Source organism: Orbicella faveolata, unplaced genomic scaffold, assembly GCF_042242905.1.
Source record: "Orbicella faveolata isolate gen_17 unplaced genomic scaffold, um_ofav_v1 contig_24, whole genome shotgun sequence".
Lineage (NCBI taxonomy): Eukaryota > Metazoa > Cnidaria > Anthozoa > Scleractinia > Merulinidae > Orbicella > Orbicella faveolata.
Window position 1 is genome coordinate 30,951,487 of NW_028301552.1, and position 22,314 is coordinate 30,973,800.

General features: G+C 37.3%; 1 protein-coding gene and 2 long non-coding RNA genes across 4 annotated transcripts; 1 reads left to right on the top strand and 2 right to left on the bottom strand.

Moving 5' to 3' along the window:
* Positions 1-201: 201 nt before the first annotated feature.
* On the bottom strand, positions 202-13,911 carry LOC149111294 (uncharacterized). The gene is made up of 2 exons (XR_016207702.1): positions 13,795-13,911; positions 202-398 (listed from the first exon to the last, which is right to left on the bottom strand). It is a non-coding gene; the product is annotated as an uncharacterized LOC149111294 (long non-coding RNA).
* LOC110065055 (uncharacterized) lies at positions 3,588-15,765 on the bottom strand. Of its 2 annotated transcripts, XM_020772166.2 has the most exons (5): positions 15,652-15,765; positions 14,922-14,961; positions 8,541-8,654; positions 5,400-5,757; positions 3,588-4,900 (listed from the first exon to the last, which is right to left on the bottom strand). In XM_020772166.2, exons 3-5 carry the CDS (start codon positions 8,609-8,611, stop codon positions 4,103-4,105), a joined length of 1,227 nt encoding a protein of 408 aa, XP_020627825.1. In that variant the 5' UTR covers positions 8,612-8,654; positions 14,922-14,961; positions 15,652-15,765; the 3' UTR covers positions 3,588-4,102. The 2 variants fall into 2 exon arrangements, with proteins under 2 accessions (XP_020627825.1, XP_020627824.1); XM_020772165.2 differs by lacking the exon at positions 15,652-15,765 and having other exon boundaries at positions 14,922-14,995.
* A 2,732-nt stretch (positions 15,766-18,497) lies between these two features.
* On the top strand, positions 18,498-21,663 carry LOC110065058 (uncharacterized). The gene is made up of 4 exons (XR_002298383.2): positions 18,498-18,587; positions 18,725-18,858; positions 19,022-19,087; positions 21,528-21,663. It is a non-coding gene; the product is annotated as an uncharacterized LOC110065058 (long non-coding RNA).
* The last annotated feature ends 651 nt before the right edge of the window (positions 21,664-22,314 follow it).

The following is a 22,314-nucleotide window of genomic DNA, read 5'->3' on the forward strand; positions in this document are numbered from 1 at the left end:
GTACAAGACTTTGTATGGGAAACTTACTCAGTCTGCACGGTCTGCAGTGTTTTGGCGTGACCGATACTACGCAGTATTCGAACGTGACTGTAATTACTGAGTGAACAAAGTAGAATCAAGCACTTTTAAAAGGTAATGGAACTTGACTTTAGCTTCTAACTGTTCATGAAGACAGCCAATTTCACTTTACATTTTTGGGGATTGTTTATTTTGGGGTTGCCCGTGGAAACTGTCAGTGGAGTTAAGTGAGTTTTACGACAAACATGCGGTCGGCATGTGCATGGAATTTAAGCTAATTTATAGCAGCGGGCAGGTCACGGAACATTAAACATTTCTTCTTTTAGAGGTTTTCAAATCTGGATCCTGCTTCTTTTGAAGGTTAATCCAAGAAGACGACTCTTCTATTGATATAAATATTCAGGTAAGTATCGGCTAACATACTTCAAGTTTGCAAATTTCACTGGAATTCGTTAACGGTCATTGACTTCAATTCTCAGCAAACAAAGTTATTGTGTCAAAATGCGCCCTTTAGCTCCTTTTTTGACCCTGTAAGATTTCATATCTGGAAATAGTTTCTTGCAATCATGGTTTCGGAGAGATATCACTAGAAATTGTTTCAAAATAACGAAGCGTTTGCTTTTCTTCCGGGTTTTCTTGCAGTAATCGGTTTCGTTACGCTCGGGTCAAAGGTCACGTTTTCAGGAAGAAGTGCTGCATTTAGTTCGCTATCTCAGCGCTCGCGATTTTATTTACCCAAAAATTTTATTTCACTAATTTGAAGAAGAAAGAATGCTCTTTCACACCAAACTAGTCGTTTTGGGAAAAGCCGTGTACCAGAACGCCTTTTTAGCATTTGAAAATAGGCTAAATGTAGACCTCTTGTAAAGCTGTCTTGGGTCGTTAATTTAGAAAATTCGTCAAATATTTAAGTTCTAATCAAATCACGATCTATTTAGCTCTAAATAGACAAAAAAGGAAGTACAAATACGACGTGCAGTCAGTTTGTAATGAAGATTTTTACTTTTGAGTTTACGAGCCTCTGAATATGCCGCTCATTTCGATGGATTTTGGCCGATTTGGGGCATCGAAACGAAAAAATTGCAGAAAAAAATAATTTTTGATTTATCGAACTTAAAACGATATTTTTGTAACTAGTGCCCGTAGGGCTTCATTCTGGGCGAGTTTGAAGAAATTCGATTTTTTCGCTATTTCCAAGTCTAGTTGATATTTAGGCGAAGCTGCTCTTAAATCTTTGTCTAACTTCTCAAATGAAACTGCTAAAATAAGCAAAACAGCTTATGTCAACTGACAGATCAAGTGGAGACAACAAATTTCAAAACAGAAAATTGCAACATCTATTATTCAGGACGCGTCAAAAATTCCTCACCTATAGTTAATAATATTTCATTAGCTCCTCAAATCGACATTCCTGGTGCAATAGATGCAGCAGTGTAAATTGTTGTCATCTTCCTCCCGTAAAATACACGAGAGGTTCCTGAGCAAGAAGTAGAAATTGCCCAGGCATTATTGTGGCTGTTGAGGACTCTACTGACCAGAGCTTTGGTAAAGTAATCACAAATATAAGTTTTCAAAACGCCTCAATTATGTTGGTGGCACATAAGGTAAAAGAAGTTCATGAAAAATCAACCGATGATTTCCACGATGCGGTGTATTGTTTTCTTAATCATTATATACCTAACTAAAAAAAAAAACGTTCTCGAGAGAAAAGAAATAAACCATAAACGATACGACTCGGTGAGTTTGTGGGAAAGTTTCGATGTAATACTAATTTTCATTCTTACACACCTTTTAGATGCATTAAAACGATTTACGAGATCAGGAGAACTGTATGAATTTACTACCTTAAGAATATTGAAAAAACAGCAGGACTGTTCGCATCGTCTGTAAATGTAAATTGTCCTTTGTTTTTTACGTTGGCTACTGTAAATAACACTCCTGTACGTTTCGAATTCGTCTTTAATTCTAAAGATTCACTTAAAACCAAAATAACAAATACAGAAATTAATAAATACGAACTTAAACTTAAATAAACTGAAAATACAACAATACGAAAAACAGCAAAAAATAGAAAGGAAAAACGAGATTGCTTACAAGATCTGTACGGCACTACGGAACTGACAACGACTGAATACAACTAAAAAAGTACAACGCTTTTAAACGGAATTTTGAACTACAAGAATAAACTTAACGAGGTTACGTGATAAACAATAGACCATTACATAACACGACGTGAAAAAACTAATTTGCATTTAAAACTGCACAAAAAAAGTACGCAAAAAATTAACCTTTAACAACAAAGACAAAACAAAAAAGAAAAGGCGACCAAAAACGGAAAAATGTAACTCTCGTGGCTACAGCTACCTTTAGGAAGGCATGGGCAGTTTCCGTGTTTTTCTAAATCACAACGTCGGGCAGCTGACCTGTAATCATTTAAATGCCAGGAGGAAACAGTCTTGAATATCCATGATCTTGCACACGCTTCTTTAGTCTTAATTCGCAGGGTTCAATATTTGTTTTATCGTTCGTTCACCGAGTTCGAAAATTTAAAGTTTCTCAGCTGAACCCCGTGTACAGAATGGTTTATAGCGGAGCTCCAGTGAGCGAAGCGAGCCAGCGGAGCACCATTGATAAGGAATTTTGGTTTAAACCATCAAGGCGAGAAAACTTGGTTATGACGTCAAAGTACGAGCGGACGTCCGTTCGTACAGACTGTCTGGGGGAAGGGGAGGGGAGACTCAAGGTAACTCGAACGGGGAAGCTGAAGAGTGCAATCTTTTCTTGGCTGGAAATCGCGCGTATGTCGCTTCTGAACAGCCCGCGTTTTTCTGCCAGGAAATAGAATGAGAATAGCATTATTATTTTGGAAGAGAGAGCATTTTTTTTTAGCGAAATGGTTGTTCCCAAAAACAGAGGTTTTCCAAGATACAAAACTCATTTTCATTCAGTATGTCATCAAACGAAAGCGGAGTTGATTTTACGTTTTCAAGACAGGGTTTAACTGAAACAGAACGTGTCGAGTAGATGAGTACTATTTTTTCATTGTAGTTCGGCTTTTAGGCTTGGCTAAGTGTAGATATTACAATTTGCCAGTAGTTGCATCGTTTCCTGCTTATCAAAATTCGATAATAACATTGAATTTCACCGTGCCGTTTTTTAAATACAAGTACTTAAAGCTAAAATAAAGGGTATTTTAGTAGGTGACACTGTTGCTATGGTTACCTATTGTGTCACGTAAATGATGATAGCGTGTTCACCGATGATTGGGCAAGAGTGGTTATAATGGCCAATCAAAACATATGCTGGAAACCGTTTTGAGTCACTTTAAATCACTTTCTGACAGCTCGGAGAAGCGAACTGCCATTCTCTTTTATTTTTCACACAAGAACGTGGTTATAATTGCGCATGAGTAGTTCTTGATTTGTAGTTTTTGTGTATATTGTTTCCATTGAATTACTGATTACCCTAGCCTGTGTACATCCGCTGCTTACCCTACAAAAAATCGGGTTGGGGGGGGGGGGGGGACGCTTTACACAGGCTATAATTAATCAGAAGTAAGAAAAAATGTAAAAAAAAATAGTTTAATAGGTGTTCGAAAAACAATATAATTACCAACTGCATTGGGATAAATATATTGCGTGAATTGATTTCTCAACATAAATAAGAATGACCTTCCGGACATACCGTACCCACCGAGTCTTCAATGTGTCTACCTGGTAAACTGGCGGTATAGTGTAAGTCACAAAACAGCCTTAATTTCTGAAGGAAGAAATAGTTGAACGTAGGGTTCATGCGAGCATCCCACAATGCAAAAACTAAAAACCAAAATGGAACTTGCAGCACAGTTTATATTATTGGTCACGGCAAACAAAACGAAGGTGACTTAACAAGTGAAATCAACTGCTTCCGGCGTGGAAAGGTCGTTTGACTTTGTATGGAAATAATCGACATTACACAGAAAGTAACATAGATTGATAAGTTATGCCATATGGGCTGTATGCTATGATATCTTTTATTACTTTCACAATTGTAGTAATAAGTTAATGCTGATGGGACATTATAATCGCTAACAAACGACTATCCTTTACAAGGTATGCTTAACTCCAAACCAGTGCTGCGTTGTCGACTTAGGCGATGAAGAACAGCGGTGATTAGTATTTATGGAAATATACCGCCCGAAATTCTGTTCGTCACCGTTTGCACCTGGACTTCCGTCAAATTGGCAGCCCTTTAGCTTGCTTTGGTAACTATTCATGGTCCAAGCTTTCCCAGATTGCTGTTTTGCATGAGCGGTACAGTTCGAGCACTCATTTCCCCGGATGTTTATGTATTCAAAAGGCAAACACATAGAGCTATAGGTTCCAAATATGTTGACAACTTTCAGCTTGACGCGTGCGTAGTCGGTATACTGCAGACCCTCTGTTGGGAAGTTACAGGTTGCTCGGAAGTGTGTTGACTGATTAGCAATGGACCGCATCTGTGATAAGGACAGGCGGTACGAGCTCCAATCCACATCATTGTTAGCGTGATTCACTGGGAAATCAGCGCCAAACCCTTTGTTTTTAAACAGAGCGTTATTAGCCAAGGAAAACGATTGTATCAACGCCCAAACAAATTCTGACTCTGAATCCATGTCGCAGAAAACAGAAAACACTTGGTTCGCAGAATCAAAGATGATGTATTTTCCTGATTTCGAAGCTCCGTTCTTAGCAATATCTTTACAGGTTCTTGGATGTTTAATCTTTTCACGGGGGTAGGTACAGTTAAACCGTTTGCTGTGAGAGTCACAAATCTCCTGACATACCCCTCCGTTGACACAAGGATTGTCGCGGCAGCATCTGTTCGTACAGCCATGTTTTCCTGGAATGTATTTCCCTCCACCCTAACATACAAAACATGTATTGTTTATGTTTTTCGATACTGTTAGACTGCAAACTTCGAGGCTGCTTTTGTAACAATAGAATGTTTCTGTCGAGGGCCTACTGATGGGCTGAAGAGTTTCAGCGGAAATTTTGTTACCTCAAATATTCAGTCCGGATGCGGAGTTCAAAGGACTTTTAGAGCATGAAATATCCAAGGGCAAATTTCAGCCCATCAGGCAATATTAAATCCTCTGTTGTCTTCGTTATTCACCACTTAATTCACAGGGAGCAGAGGAGTCTTATTCGACCGTATGTCCAGCTAACTTCACCGCACGGAAGAGAGGTCGATCTTGATGAAGCACATCATTATACGTTAATAATCGTTAATAAACAAAGCCTAACGCGATCGTGTTACGTTAATCAAGTTTTGAAAATTTATCCACACAATTCTAACTCGAAGAATGCTGAGCCGAAAATGGTTGTCTCTGGCTGATAAATCGATAAACAATTACAGCTCACCTTTATAATATAGCTCCTCACTAAGTCATAATAATTAACTCCTTGTTTCCATTTCAACGCTGCTGGCTCCAATTCTTTGTTAATAGTGTTAAGTTCACAGTTATTTTCTTTAAAGACAGGAAAATAATTCATGGATATGCACAAACAGTCATCTTTACACATCATGTGGCATTGGGCGGCGCTGTGGACTGTTGACCTTCTAAACACGTGACCCTCAAGGATGTGGTTATAGACGACATCTTCATCGACAAAAAATTTGAAGTCCTGGCAAATTACGTCGCTGTGCGCTTCAGTGAAGAGAGTCAGCTGCGATACCAAAAAGATAATTTGTAGAAAACGCCTGGCTTTCATAGTGGATCTACCAGAAGAGGATACAAAATGAGTTTAAGTTATGTGAAAATGATTTCCTAACTGTATGGACGTTTTTAAATTTGCCTTCGATTAAACCCTTTAAATGGGTAAACAGTAATCAAGGTCCAACGGAATTGACCGTTACGCATCGAAAAAGAGGATGAATATTACAATGTTTTAGAGGATCATTGCAGTTTTACCTGGTGATATAATTTTAAGCTAGTAATGAAAATACTGCACTCTGATTGATTGGATTATTGTCGCACAGTATTCAATGCTTAGTCAGGTAATAGTTGATGAGGCCCTCGGTCTCATCAACTTAATAGCTCACACTCTTCTCCTTCAGACCTTTAGATGAACATAGAAAGAGGTCACCCTCCCTATGTGGATTTCAGAATCTAATACTTGGATAGATGATAGTTGATGAGGCGTTCGGCCTTATCTGAACTCATAGCTCTCACTCTTCTCCCTCAGACCTTTAGATGAAGATAAAAAGAGTTCACCCTCCCTGTATGGATTTCAGTATTTAATACTTGGATAGATGATGGTTGATGAGGCCTTCTAGAGATCGAAAATATTGTACATTCACTTCTCTAGGCACCACTAGTTGCTAATGTATCGGGCCCATGGGCTGATAGTTGCCCCTGGAACTTTTATGTTGTAAAAAGCTACATATAAGGCCTCCAACATTGTTCTTTAGCCAATACATTAAATTTCATATTTGAAGATCTAGAAATCTTGTACTCGCCTATAGCCACCAGATGTTGATGCGCCTGCGTTTGGCTTGGGAATAGCTCCTATTTTCCCCACATTCCTCCCCTCCCCTCCCCCACTTTTTGGTTTTCCTGTCAGTCAGTTGTATAATCATTAGAGCCTTATTTGCTTTGTTGCGTTTTGTTAGTGACTAGTATCTCGTTGAAGCCTGGTAACGCTACACGGATGGCATGAATATCAATAGGAACCGAAAATTTAAACTTGATCTCCAATATTATTATATTACTAACTCTCCGCCAAGAAATGTGCGCCTTATGCGCCATATATTTACATGTATGCGCATTCAGTGATAAGAGTGATGGCCTGTTGCTATCTAAACAGCAAAGTTAAGCGCGTTTTCAGTAGAATCTGGTCGTGCTCTTGTTTCAAATTACTTAAAGGTCAAATGAACCAAAACTGAGACATTTTTTCTTTTTAATTTGAGCCCAATGTGTTCAGTAAGTATAAAATAAACAGATTCTGAAGTTTCAACGAAATGGACGAAGCATTGCGGAGATATTGGAATGTTAAAATCACTGTTTTCTAGCCTTCATAATCGTGGAGCAGTCGGGTAAATTGTCGGATAATTGTCGAAAATAAAAGTTGTGACGTCACTGTTGGTGAGCTCAAGAAATGCGGCAAATTTGAAACTGTTTTGGTTTCAAGTTCACAGTGAACTTCAGAGGAAAACCACTCAAAATCCAAAGTTAGCACTTTCAAGCAAGCTCACCCAGGAACCAAAATTCAAAAGAGAATGGCTTATAAAAATGAATAGGGAATACTTCACGTCCTCGAAGCAATTGCGCGTTTGTGCAGAACATTTAACCGAAGACAACTTTGAACAAAATCTTGCGGTAAGGAGTTTGCTGGGACCCTCTTTCAAGCTTCGTCAACTTGTACTTAAGAAAGACGCGATACCGACGATTCTTAACTTCACTATGAATCGTTGCAACCCGGCAATTGGACACAAAACGACGAAAAACAAGCGAATAATGCCCGCAGAACATTGGGCGAGCACCTCGGCCATTTCGCAAGTAAAATAAGGTTTGTATTTAGATCCAAAACCTTCCCCACGAACGACTCACTGACGCAGAAACGTAGCAATTTTCAAGACAACAGTGACGTCACAAAGCAGTCCCAGCTCCATTCCTTCCGTTAGAGTGAGCGGTCATTTTGGAAACGTTTTGCGTGAAGCCATCGGCTGTCTTTGTGCTTTTAACTTTTTGACTTCTTTCCACTGCTCAGAGAGAAAATTTTCTGCATAAGTTTCATTTTTTTCATTTCATTTTTTTTTAACATTTAGTCGGTATAAAATGGCTGAAGAAAATATGTCTAAATTTTGGTTCATTTGACCTTTAACGTGTAACGTGTTAAGCCCGCTTTTTGTGTGATGGTTTTGGGATTCAAATTATTCCAAATAGGAGGATTTTTGAATTATTCAACTTTTTTTTCTTAATGACCATTTTGTGTGTCTCCAGAGCATTATTCATAATGTTGTTAGTCAAAATATAGATTGTGTTGACAAGATGCGAATTTTCAATTCGCGTCATCCCCTGCACCTCCAAATGGAATTCGCTACGCGAACTTTGTTCCTCAAATACAAAAGGAATGCTCTGAATTTTGTAATAATTTTTACTCTTACAAAAGATATATGTAAAATACACTATTGTGTTGAATTCGATAGTACAACTTCATGAACAGTACAAAATCCAAACACATAGAAATATTGTGTAAACTTCTCTACAGCTGGACCTCGCTCGCCCAAAGAAGTGTGATAAAACGCCAAGATTTTCTTTCTGGAGGCATTCAGGAGTTAAAACTAGCATTTAAACATGTTTTTGGCGTGTCGGTTTTCCAGTAGAAAAAACAATCTTTTTAGTACGGTTCGGCTCTCTCTTTAAAATATGATATTTGTAGCGTTATTGCACTTTCCGAAATGACAAGGAGTCAGCGTCAGGACTGAGCTATTGTTTTTGCTCGCCGTTAATTGCATCACTAGTTGATAACGTTATAAAAGTGGTTATCATTATCACTTACGATAGTTTTCCTAGTAAGCAGTTTCTCTTTAACAAGTAAGCTCTTTGTAGAGAATTGGGCTTCGGTTTCATAGCCGTGTCCTGAAAGGCAAACCGTTACTCTGCAACCTGTGTTCTAAAAAGACAAATAAAAAAATATTAAGTGTCAAGTTAAAGTGACGTTTGGGGGACCGTTTTCTTGAAAAGCCACATTGTTTCATAGAAGTGATGTTGCTATGGAAATTTTTTTTTTCACTGTTCAAGAGAGAGGTCCTAAATTGAGAGTGCTGAAATCCCATCTACCAGAGCAGATATATTTTCGGCGGCGATTTCTTGGTGAAGCCCATTCTCGCAGCTATGAGACCTCAAATCTCGGCAATCAGTCAAACACGCATCATTTTACCACCAACAGTTACAGCTTCGTCCAATTTTCAGATATCAGTTATGTTTATTCGATATCCAAACCCTCTTGTCGGAGTATTGCTGTTTATCCACGTAGGGGCCAAACCACCCCCTAATGTTTCATGAAGGCTACATTTGCTTGGTTTATATATTTCTGAACCAAGTTTAGCAGATGAGCTTTCTTTGTTCTCCAGTTTATTTCAATTTGGAAGTTGTGACAAAATGTCAGATTATGACGTCGTAATTGATGACGTCACCAAAACGTGCTATAATTTTTGTAAAATCTGATAAAAAAGATTATGTTATTGGAAAGGCCTTGACTTGAGGAGTAAAATGCCGGAAACTGTTTTTTGCTATGATGATTATTTTTCGAGATATGGTAAGTTAAATATTTTTTTGTTGTCCCCCCCGGAATTTGCTTAACCATACTGTCTTTCTTCAGTCAGTCTCTCTGGTTTATTTTTTTCAGTTTTATTCTAGGAGGGCTAATAATCTAGAAAAATAGAAAGCTTGATGTTGTCAACAATCGTATGGTTTTAGAAATTTGATTTTCGGCTTTGTTAGGATAGTATTAACAGTAAAAAACGGGTGACGTCACAGGTTATGACGTAACAAAACTAATTTTAACGCAATAACACTACAGGGATAATTTTTTATTCCGACTTTCTTCTTTAATTTTGCTATAGTCATCTGGCACATCATGTGCAACATAGCTGCATTCGCCTGAACAAAATTACGGCTCCAATTTGGGGATTTTTCTCAAGGGGGGACCCCATATTTTGCAGAGTTATTTTTCATATTTAAAAATGCCATATTTGATTTAATTTTTGTGATATGGACAAAATTTTTTCACGTTTCGACTCCCCTTGATGTGCTCTTTCGAACACATTGTAAAAAATATGCATATTAAAAACTTCAAAAGTGGCAAAAAACATGACGTCATCACTGTGACGTCACAACTTTGACATTTACTGACATTTTTCACGTAAATATAATTGGCAATAGGTCTCCTGTTCATCTGCCAAGTTTAGTGTAGAAAGAGTCAATACTTTTTAAGTAATGTGAAATAATGCGAAATACCCAAGAACTGACGAAACATTTGGGGGGTGGTTTGGCCCCTACGTGATCGGAAATAGCCACTTTCTAACAATACATTAATGAATAACTTAAGTTCTCAGACTGAAGGTACTATTTGCTACTGCTCACAATTACTATTCAAGCTCTGCAGATGCATTACATGGATATTGCATGACGGTTAACTTTGCCAGTTGGCATTGTTTTATGAAATGTTGACAATTTTTTTACCGTTTTGACAACGTTTTTCATGGCTTTCAATTAAACAAACAAATCAATATGCAAGAACTGTAAAAGACGGAAATGTTATTTTTTTAAAGAGAGCAAATGTGAAGGTTTGACAACTCCGCCTCCCACAGCTTTTATATTTTGATTGGCCTTTTCAAACCGGGAAGATTTCAAAAAAAAGTTGTCAACAATATGTCAACTTTCTCACGTAGCAATTAAAAGTACTGTAGTCCTCACTGTAATAAGCGAGAAAAATAAGCAAAAAAAAAAAAAAAAAAAAGCAAAACAGCTTACGCCAACTGACGTGTCAAGAAAACAGTTTCTCCAGTACACTGTAGATGCAAAGTTGTGTGGAAATGGTGTCGTTCATATGCTATGCATGACTTGTTTACTCACCTTTAAATACGTAACGGAATGGCTTAATGGTTATTTGAAAAATGATCTTTGAGGAGGCTTCAGTGAAAAATGTCCCTTGCAAACCATTGCCATTAAAACACTTTAGAAGCCGAGGGAATTTCTATGCCTGTTTTTGCTCCCATCAAATAGCCGTAAATTTTCAATACACTCGTGGCAAGGAATTTTAATTTTTTAAAATGTTTATTCGCACAACCAAACAGTATCTTACCGAAATACCTCGGGATATTATATAACATGACAAGTGTAAATCTAGTTGTAAATTAAGTGCACGTCGTCAAAGCCCGACTCAAAATTAGCCTGACATGCTAGCGTTCGAACAGGTTAAAAACAGCGCACTACTAGTCTATATTAATTTAGCTAGGCAACCTTAATACTTTGTAGTTATTTACAAGAAATTTAGGTGCATCTTCACTTCTTGTGTGTGCATTATTTTAGGGCTGTACTGTACACAAAAAGCTTAAAATTATTACTTTTTAAAATTTTCAATAACCATATCATCGACGATAAGTCAATGATTAGCTAATGAGCGTGCGATTGCGGACCATTGTAGAATACAAGGCAAAAAAAAAAGTAATGATTTTCTACGAGAGAACTGGAAGCAGATTTTCTTTACTGGTCTTTGAATACGAAAATCAATTAGTAAACAAATAAAATGGAAATCTAGGGTGCCCGTAATTTTGTACGAAGCATTTTTTGTTAACGTTGTCCTTAAGATTGCCAGTTTAAGTTCATTGTTATAGTAACTATTAACGTACAGCTCAGTGTTCTTAAGCGAAGGAAGATAGGTAAAAGATCCGCAATTCAGTTTGGTGAATTTCAAAAGCACCTTAGGCGGTCGTTTTCTTTCTTTGGAATTATTCTTGGAAAGCTCTCGTGACAAATGAATATTTTATTGGCTTCTTTTCATCTATAAAATATCAATCTGCTCATCGATGAAAAGCCAAACGGCCACATTACTAGATCAAACTGACTTTAAATGCATTCCACGTTATGTCACTATGACGAAACTCCATCAACGATTTTGTGAAAGCTTTCAGTGTAAAAAATGTGTTATATATTATCGAAACATTACATCTAATCGCATGCTAGATGTCCACTAGTTAAGCTTTTAATTTCAGTATCAACAAACCAAAATTAAGAAAACTTTTAAAACCTTCCCTTCGCTGATGGTCAAGATAAATAATAGGACTAGTTGCTGTATCAATATAGCACCTGCCTTGGGGCTAAGAGGCTGAATTTCGCTAGTTGCTTCCATTAAAAATATCAAGGTCTGAGAATCAAACATTATTTCACTTACCCGTTGATAAAACCACAGAACAGTGCTCTATAAGATCTTTCGACAAATTTCACGGACAAAATTATTTTGACTTGTCACTTGGTTTGTTGAATACCTTCAGAAACGCACGCCTTTTCACATGGATCGACACACACCTTTTACGACGATAACAAACATTATCTTTTTCTCAACACGTGAGCGGGCAGAATTCAACAAATCCAGCAATCTGATCGGTTCCTGGGGCGGGCTGAATTTTCTCAAACGGACCGCCACAGCGGGCGGAATCCGTCATGTTGATCTATTGTTGTAAACGAATTAGCGGTAATCGTCAATCGTTCGGCCTTTTTATCCTTCCTTAGACGATTGATCAACGCAAGTTTATCCCTATTCACCTTTAAATGGCAAGGAAAGTCACTGTGAGTAAATTGAGTTTTTTGAAGTTGTGAGAGGTTGTTTGGCTGTTTGTTGTAGCTTTAGTTGTCCTCAAGATTGTCGATGTAGTTGTAGTTTTTTTGTTGTTAACGAAATACGTCACGATATTATATAAATAGCAGGCGTAAATTTAGCTGTAAATGAAGTGCCGTCAAAGCCCAGCTAAAAATTATCCCGATTTTCTAGCGTTAGAACAGTTTATAAACAGTGCATTCCTAGTCTGTATTAATTTAGCTAGAAAACCGTAATACTTTGTAGTTATTTAAAAAAAAAAAAATTAGGTGCAGCTACATTTATAGCACGTGCATTATTTTAGGACTGTACTGTACACAACAAGCTAAAAATTATCACTTTTTAAAATTTTCAATATCCATATCATCGACGAAAAATCAATGATTAGCTAATGAGCGTGCGACTGACGTGACGTGACGTGACGTGAGAGTTGTAGAGTTCAAGGCAAAAAAAAAGTAATGATTTTCTACGAGGGAACTGGACGCAGATTTTCTTTACTGGTCTTTGAATACGAAAATTAATTAGTAAACAAATAAAATGGAAAGCTAGGAAGCCCGTACTTTTGTACGAAGTATTTTTTGTCGTCCTTAAGATTGCCAGTTCGAGTTCATTGCCGTACTAACTATATACGTAGAGCTGTTCTCAAATGAAGGTAGAGAGGTAAAAGATTTGCAATTCAGTGTGGTGAATTTCAAAAGCTCCTTAGGAGGTCGTTTTCTTTTCCCAAGTAGTGTAATACTCTGCTTTACAGATTACTGATGACGATGCCGGTTCTGAAATTAACTTTCGAATGCTCTCATGACAAATGAATATTTTATGAGCGTCGATATTTTCCCCTTTAAAATAGTAATCTCCTCATAGATGAAATGCCAAACGACCACATTACTAATTCAAGCTGACTTTGAATGCATTCCACGTTAATCTCACTATGGCGAAACTTTTTCCATCAACGATTTTGTGAAAGCTTTCACTGTAAAAATGTGTTACACATCATCAAAACATTACATGTAATGGCAAATCCTTATAGAATCATTCTAGTACCTTCAACATGGTAGTCACCCACTAGTTAAGCTTGTAATTTCAGTATCAACAAACTAAAATTATACTGAGAAATTTCAATCTTTACATCGCCAAGGATCAAGATAAAAGGACTAGTGTCTAAAATTTGTCTACAAGTTAAGCTAAATTTTCTGATTCCAGAAATTCAAAACTTGCCGCCTGTTCCAGAGAATATCATAACGTAGTGTTATGGTGAATTTGTAGTTCCAGCTGGTTCGTAGAAGCTGGTCAAAAGACTAAAATCAAGAGGAATAAGGAAACCCAAACAAAGCACGATAAGCAACGAAAATGCGAAGGGTTCGCACTCTCATTTCAAATACCTCTCGGGCTCGCAATTAAAGAAAAAACATTAGCCTCGCATTTGCGTTTCGCTAACCTTCTATTAATATACCTCAGATGTTAGTAACGTTATAGTTGTGTTGTAAAGTCTTCGATACAGATGTTGATCGTTTTTGACTGAATATTGGGCGGATTTTAATAAAAAAGATTGCACCCGACTACCCAAAAAAAGACCTATTTCGATTATCAGTGCAGAGAAACCTGGCTAACGAATAATATGCTCGGCAGTTTTGTATGCCCTTACAAATACTATGTCACAAGCAGCTCGTATTATTTATTGATGTTATCACATCACATTGAAGCTTGCAACGATTATAAACCAGTAGGCGTCTAACTACACTAAGCAAACAATTAAATAAAACCATAACTGGTTTTCGTTTACGAGTACAACTTGCTTTTGTATTGCTTAGCTGAAATATGTGGCTTGTAATCTTTATCTGTTCATATTCGGACATTGAAGGATATATATCGAGAAAATTGAAGAAAAAAAAGAGTCATTTTATCCCACGATCAAGCCAGGCTTTTATGCCTACCCTATTGAATCCCTTTAAGAGTTTGGAGGAAATGTTGAGCGACAGGGAAGAAAACAAAAGCTAAAATACTGGCGAGGAAAAATTGCCTGATCGCAGGCCTTCGAAACACCTGCCGTCAAATGAAAAGGAGGCATGATAGAGGGAGGTTGAATGTTGTCGTTTTATGTCCAAGTCATGAACACGTCAAGCATGTTCTAGTTTCTAAAACGAATCACGGAAAGATATATTATAAGTAATATACAGTAAGCAGTTCTAACGTTTTTTGGGGAAATATGTCGTCTACCAAAGGAAATAATAATCCTTATAATCCCTTATTCGACAGAAGCTTTTATCATGGCCAATTACTCAGGAGTAATTCCCCAGCAATGCGAGTACAGACTAATGCAAATTGGCCTGATTTAGACTTACAGCTAAATCTGCTATCTACATGCAGCACATCCTTAGCCTTTAGTTTTATGGAAGCTGTTCTCAACTGGTATTTTATCTTGATGTGTTTCGATATCTATGCTTCCCAAAATTTCGGAGATCAAGAGCAATATATTGCTGGCGGGAAACATTTAATATGTCTTATTCGTGAATAAAATAAAACCAATAAGGACATGAATTTAGAACACTGATAGTATCAACTCACCAGCTTTACAGGCAATGGAACTCTAGAATGATATTATTTGCTGAAAAATTCAATAGAGATGATGTTAGAAACTTTCCAAACACTGCCTTTCAAAATGAAACAGGTATTAACAAACAATTAACATTCCTGAATAATAAGTTGTATTATTTACAGTTTAATGTTTTCTTTACGTCGTCACCATAGATTACAATGTTTCGCGCAAGAAAAAGTAAGCTGGCCAATAGCTTTTACATTTTGAAATCAAAATATCTTCTAAATAACACCAACTTAAAATATTTATCGTGAATAGCCTCACCTAGCAGTGACTAAACTGTTTGAATCATTCCCAATAAAAAAGACCCTGGGGATAGGAACCTATTAACACAGAGCTTTGGCAGTCAAAACAAGGAATTAGGTATTTTCGTTAACGCGCTCATCTTCTAAAAGTAATTATACAAAGGTTAGTACCCGCTTTACCTCATGGCAACCGTCGTTATTTTCAGTTATTCCACTATTGCTAAATCAGTTTTGTTTGAAATCACACACGTTGCTGCAGAAGCTCATATTATAAACGAATTAAATTGGAAAGAAAAGACATCAGTTTTGTTGATGGGTTAAATCCACCGATGTAAGAAAGGAAAAATGTGTCTTATAACTAAGCAAATACTGAAGCCTTAAGTTCGTCCTCGCTCTCCAAACCAAGCTTTCACTCCGTTTGATAGAAGCGTTTTACATGCGTATTAATCCTTACCTGTTCTTACTATATTTTAAGGAAAACGACCAATTTTTTAAGTTTGCAAGACATGTTTCGACAGAGCTTCTGTCATCTTCAGTTGAATGAATGATTACAAAGCAAGTTGAATAATAAGTAGGCAAAATTGCTAATTAAGACAAATAGTAACAACAGAACGTGAAAAGGTGTAAGTTAAAAGGATAATTTTAGATTTACATGGTGTAATTGCTGATTGAGGGAAGGTAGTTCTTTTTGAAGGTAGTTCTTCTGCTTTCATATTTTAGATCACGCCACTACCAGCTTTCAACTCAAGATAAAGGAGGCTATTCATATTCAAAAAGAACTACCTTCCCTCAATCAGCAATTACACCATGTAAATCTAAAATTATCCTTTTAACTTACACCTTTTCACGTTCTGTTGTTACTATTTGTCTTAATTAGCATTTTTGCCTACTTATTATTCAACTTGCTTTGTAATCATTCATTCAACTGAAGATGACAGAAGCTCTGTCGAAACATGTCTTGCAAACTTAAAAAATTGGTCGTTTTCCTTAAAATCTTTACATGTCTGCTGCTATCTAGATCTTACTATATTTGTTTTATAGCTTGAACAAATGGATGTTAAAAGTTATATACCTGTAAAAGACCGTAAGAAAGAAGTGATTTTTACCAGTCGCATGTTCTCTGCTAATCGGCACGTGCGTCTCAATTCTTTGTATCTGACAACACGTGATTTAAATGTGGTTTACATCTAAGTAGTCAAATCTCTTGACCGTTTATCGCGCGTTTGGTTTTCGGGCCCGAAAAGCCATTTGTGAACCTACCAACCGCTTGTTCAGGAAAGCCGATCTTTTAACATGTTTTGAAAATAACAAAAAGCAAACTGACCGTAAAGTTTGACGACTGAAATCCCCTCCGTTCTTGAGATACAGAGGGAATCGTGACACCCGAAAATAGCCCGTAAAGTTTCGGGACTTTCGAGAAACGGGGCCCCTGGACGTATACATCAAATCAAATTGAAACAAACATCTATCTTGCAATAAATACGTTGCAATTTATACGTAGCACTGATGTTAACGTATATTTTGAATCCGAGAACAACTAGAGCAGCTCGCGGGGATCATTAGATTTAGTTTTATAATTCTGAATACGTCACAGGAAAGCCGTAGATGTTACTAAAATGAGAGTGTGCTCTTGCCGAAATTATCAGCGATTAGGTTATTTCGAATGATCCTATGGTTCTATTTTTATCCCGATCTCAGTTAGGCTTTTTCTGACATGTTTATCGTAATTAAGTAAAATGTAATTTCCGTAATGCATTCCACAGACTTACTCTCATTGTTTAGTTTTTGTTTTAAATGCACCTAAAGTTTAGTGGTTCTTATTTTTCCCAGTAACTCGATGCATTTCTATATAAATCGTTTTTGATGGGGTTTATTTTCTTATTTCAACTGTTAACTGCGATTTAAGACATTACGCAATGATTACGATCACTTTTACATGTCGGGACGAAATTATGAATCTACTTGGATAAAGCGAACGGCAAATGATGGATGTGGTGACTACGTTAATCGAGGATAGCTGAAACATGCAAAATAACAAAGGTAGCTAAAGCTGGTGTGCATTCCAGCTAGCTGCCTGGTAGTCCAAAGATTAAATATCGTATTGGAATAAAACAACTGTATTCAAGAGCTAATAATACGAAAAACTTACATGAAAAATAATCGTTCACCTGACTTTTCTATAGTGTTTCACGTACTTTGTACGTCTGGTTACGGTACAAGTTATCTAGCGCTAGTTCACTTTTAGTGCATAATCTTTGTTTACGCTATTGCTTTTTTCCTTCACAACTTCACTCTTAGCAGTAAGGATATTCAAGCCACGCGCTTTGGATTCCTGTTCCCATGAACTTTATATCACAATCAATTTGTGTATTTGCTTCGCTGTCCCGTCTGTGTGCATAAGAAACAGAATTGCTCTCCCCTCGCTTGTTTTGCGTTCACTCCAGGAAGTTGTGGAAGCAAACAAACCCGCGATGGTGATTCTTCGAAAACAAGCCTTGTAAAAATACCTTCTTTTTATATAATAATAATTGCTTTGACTACAAATAAAAGCTTTGTTCGTCGACTTGTACAAGATAGAACGACAACAGTTAAATTATCTTTGAACGCGAGGCCCCGTCCACACAACGGAGGAGAAATTTAAAAATGCAGCTTTATTTCTACGGTAAGACGTACCGTCCACACTAATCCGTCACGAAAACGGAGCTTTTTGAAAACGTTCTTTACACCGGAGGAATTTGATAAACCCCGGGTATGCGTCTTCCTCCAACAGGAATTATAAAACGGACCAGTAATTCCCGTGTTCTGTGGACAGAAAATTTTTAATGCGTTTTAAAATGTTCGACAATTTAATTTTAAAATTACCAGAACTTTCTCGACACGTTTTGAAGATAATTAATATTGTTAAGAATATTCAACGCCGATCAAATTATCGATCACTGTCTTGTAATTATCAATAAAAACGTTTCTCATTTGACTAAGGGGCATCTCTTTATTCCTTGCGAAATCTTTGTTACACTTTGCGGCTTTTAGAAGAAGGATCAAATATATAAGAAAATACTTGGAATAGGAAACCGGGGATTTTATAACGTCTTATCTGTTAAGAGATGTAACTTAAAATATGCTTTTGGCCTGAGGGAGATAAGAAAATATTAGCGCACCAGACATTAAATGGTTTGGTAGTCAGTGAAACCATGTTAACGCACAGGAATGTTTATAGCGTGCATTGTCATTGATAATACAAAAGACGCTGGCCTCACGGAAATCCATGAAATACACGTGACCTACTGGGAATAAATAAGAGCACCAGCCTGCAGTCTTCGTCAGTACATGAAGAAAGTACTACATATCTCGCCAGGATCCGTCCTCACAAGTTCTAAGTTCCAAGGAAAGGTAGGACATCAAACAGTGCTTTTGGATTCCAAGTTACAAGATACCACGTGGGGTTGAGTCCTCATGGACTAAATCGCAAGTATTTTGCTCATTTTCTTTTTTCCCCCTCTCCTAAGTCTCCAAAGTTTCTCTCTTAGTAAAGCAAGCTATGGAAGCAAGCTTTGTTTGTGCCTGAGGTTGTTAATTTGGGGCACTCTTACCGTACAAGGACAAATTCCAAACAAATTCAAGAAGAACATTTTGGAAGTTGCTGCCAGGCAAATTCCTGCAGGTGAGTGTTCCTTTCATCCATTGCTTGACGACTGTTTGTTCTTATCATTTATTTCTTTAACTGAGTCGTTGGACATGGCAATTCAACAAACTGAAATTCTTAGTTTTTGAGTGGGATCGACACTTTGATGGCTGACAAACAAACATTGTTTTCTTGGTTACAGCCCTCGAAGATGCGCATGCGAAGTCTTCTGAGCGCGCTGCGAAACTGCCGTCCCCCTTGAATATAGGTATGAGTTTAGGGAATATATCCTCGTAGCATTCATGTCGATGGAATTATATATAAATCCTCAGTAACATTTCCCTATCTTCTTTAGAATGTACGGGTAAGGAATGGGGACGCAAAAGTACTCTCACGCATAGACCCTTTTCAAAAATGGCTGCCAATTTAACGTTCTTTTGCTTGCATTTAAGGTATCGTGGTAGGTGGATTGACAGTGTTTGGAAATCGCGCTCTTACGCTGGCGCTTTGAAAGAAAACCCCATCAACCTATACATTTTCTGAAAGCTTAATAGTTATAGAATACAAAGATATCTTTGAAATTTTCTAAAAAGTTATTGTCGCAGTGATATTAAAAGAAATACCCAGAAACACTGCTTCGCTTAAACTGGTTCGCTTCCGCGCGTGAATTATCGGAGTGGCGCGATTTACATCGGAAATGTTCTCTCACACATCACCCTCAAAAATCGTGTCTGCGATTTTCCAGATGTGGTTTGATTTTTTTCTACACCCTCCTAAACTTTGATATTTTTAATGCAGACGTTTCCTTCTACAAAAGAGGCCATAACTTTGAAACGGAAGCGAAATTGAAGAAAGCCCGACACAGTTTTTTGAAGGAGGTATCCTAGAACATACCTGCCGATTTTCAGCCAATTCCATCGGAAGACGCGCGTAAACGAACTAAACATGTTCATCCTTATATGCAGTTTTATTTTATCGAGAAAAACACTAAAAACCTTTTATGAGATTTGTATGAATTGGTGTTAATCTCCTCCTCGCATGGGTCAGTTTACCACAACAATGGGTTATGACAACTTGAAATAAACAGACGACTAATATTCTGGGGCGGAAACCCGCATCGCAGTGAAGTCGTCCGAGAAGGGACAAACTACAAGTTAAACTGCCGTGATCTTTACTTAAAAGATTTCGTCGGCGGCATTGGTATTATATTGCTTAAGTTTAGACTCCTCCGTTCCCCAGACATTTTTTGAAACCATGCCTCGTGAAGCCAAAAAGCATGAAAAAGAGGAAATCTCGAGGTCTACATTGTCGTCATCTACATCTGCGCTTGACTCTCTAGTTGTGGAAGATTCGGAATCGCGTCCGTTCTACAACAATTTCGTGCGACTAGCACTTGTTGTGTTTTGTCCTTTAACTTCATTGGCGGGACTAGTGTCCTCGAGTTCCTTCAACCATTCTTCTTGGTTACGTGCGACCCACGGTCACTCAGAGCCAAAGATCTTGTTCGACGCTGAACCTGTGGGTTCTACCAGATTTTCGCCTCTTCGGTCTCTTCGAAGACGAAAATGAGCAAGAATTTTTCGTCCTGACATACAGAAAATTTGATAAGAACGAAAGCCAACTTACGATGAAACAATCAGATCAAGAACAGTTCGCGTGCACAAATGAAATATCACACCGCAATTCGCGTTACTTGTGACACTGGCTGGCGGTGAATTTTAATTAGAGGTATCAACGCGCTGTAAGGGGTCAATAATATTCAAAAATAGTTTTTTTGCTTTAACTTAAAAAGTAAAAAAGCCCTTTCCCCCACTCTTTTTGCAAAATATTTATCTCAGTCTTCTCAATTTGAACAGCCAAAAAAAGATTTTTCGCATATTTGGTAAAAATCCACCTACCATGATATCTTAAATTAGCCTCACTAAACTCGTTTGGGAGTAAAAATTCTTTCGAATTATCAACTCAAAAACGAGGTTAGTCAGGCTAATTTTAATACTTACAAAAGAATTTATAATTAGCAGCCATTTATGAAAAGGGTCTATACTTGACTATGTTCTTTGCTCTCACAATGAAATTAAACATATTGTAAAACTACAACAGTGGCACGATACAAGGCTTACTACTTTGCTACTCATAGTATACTGTAGGAAAAAAGACGCATTTGAATTTAAGAAAAGAAAATCGATTAATCAATATGATTAACAAGAAACTGTTTAAAATTCGGTGATCTACACCGCTTACTAATTTACATACAATTTTTTTTAAATTTTGTATCGATTTTTATCGATTGTTATCGATTATCGTTTTTATCGATTTAACACACCGGGCGTACTGATGTAAGGCTGCAATGATTCTCAATGCTAAGCATCCTCGTGAAAGAAGGAGGTTTTGCCTTTAAACATGATTGCACACCCGTACCGTGTACTGGTTGGCGTGAAAAACGTATTCAACTGGGTATACAAATGACGTAAGTGGTAGCTTATATTTTATAAGCTACCACTTTATATTTTAAGACAAAGGTCGAATTTTAAATAGCCTTGTGCTCATGTTGCCACATAAAATTGCTTGTTATGTTTATCAAGAAGCCTACGAAATCCCGCATGCATAATCAGTATGATATCAGTACGACGGGGATCCTCAACAGAGTCGATTACATCACACTGGAGTCTAACCCTGGATAATTGCAAGTTCTCTTTTTTTTCTTCTAGCGAATGATGACGGCAATGATGTCTCAAAATGATTAGTTGGCACAATAAGTACTGAATAAGTAACTGAATAAAGCGGGTAATGGGTGCGGATATTGAATGTAACAATGGAATAAATAAAGGCTGAATCATTCAGAAACATTTTTTCCTGCCTCCATCATGTATGAAAACAGCAAGTAATAAAGTAAATCAAAGGGACCCCATGGGAATTTTGGAATGCCACGTTATTGAATTCTTTCCGAAAAAGAATAAACAAGTTTGATTGCATTAGGACATTATATGAAAGTTGACAAAATTAATTTAGACTTAGGAAATGTTTGGCTCTTTTCAAGTACTAGTTCAAGTCAGAAAGAAAAAAAAAACAGAAAAACAGAAGGTTTGAGAAGGAAGAAACCTTTCTTAAATTCGCACAAGGCAGACGCTATAATAGGGGACATAAAATGCGACAAAGAAGCATTTTTATGGACGAGATAGTTCCCCTGATATAAAGTTTGCTATGTTTAAACCAAATCGCGTCATCGTGTGTGGCACGCGTGCGTATTGCTGCAAGGGCGCCGCATGGATATGAATCGAGACAGAACATCGCTTTAGTGAATCTGACACTGATGTTTTTTTATGAGAAGTTTTCATTCCAAATTTAAATCGAACTCTCGTTGATTACGTATATACAGCTGTTTCGAGAAAGATTGTAGGAAGAAAGCGTAAACGTGCACGTGACAACCCCGAGAGTTAGTATGAATAGAAGTACGTAGTTGCTACACGCACAGTCACGTTCCGAGAGCCTGCGTGA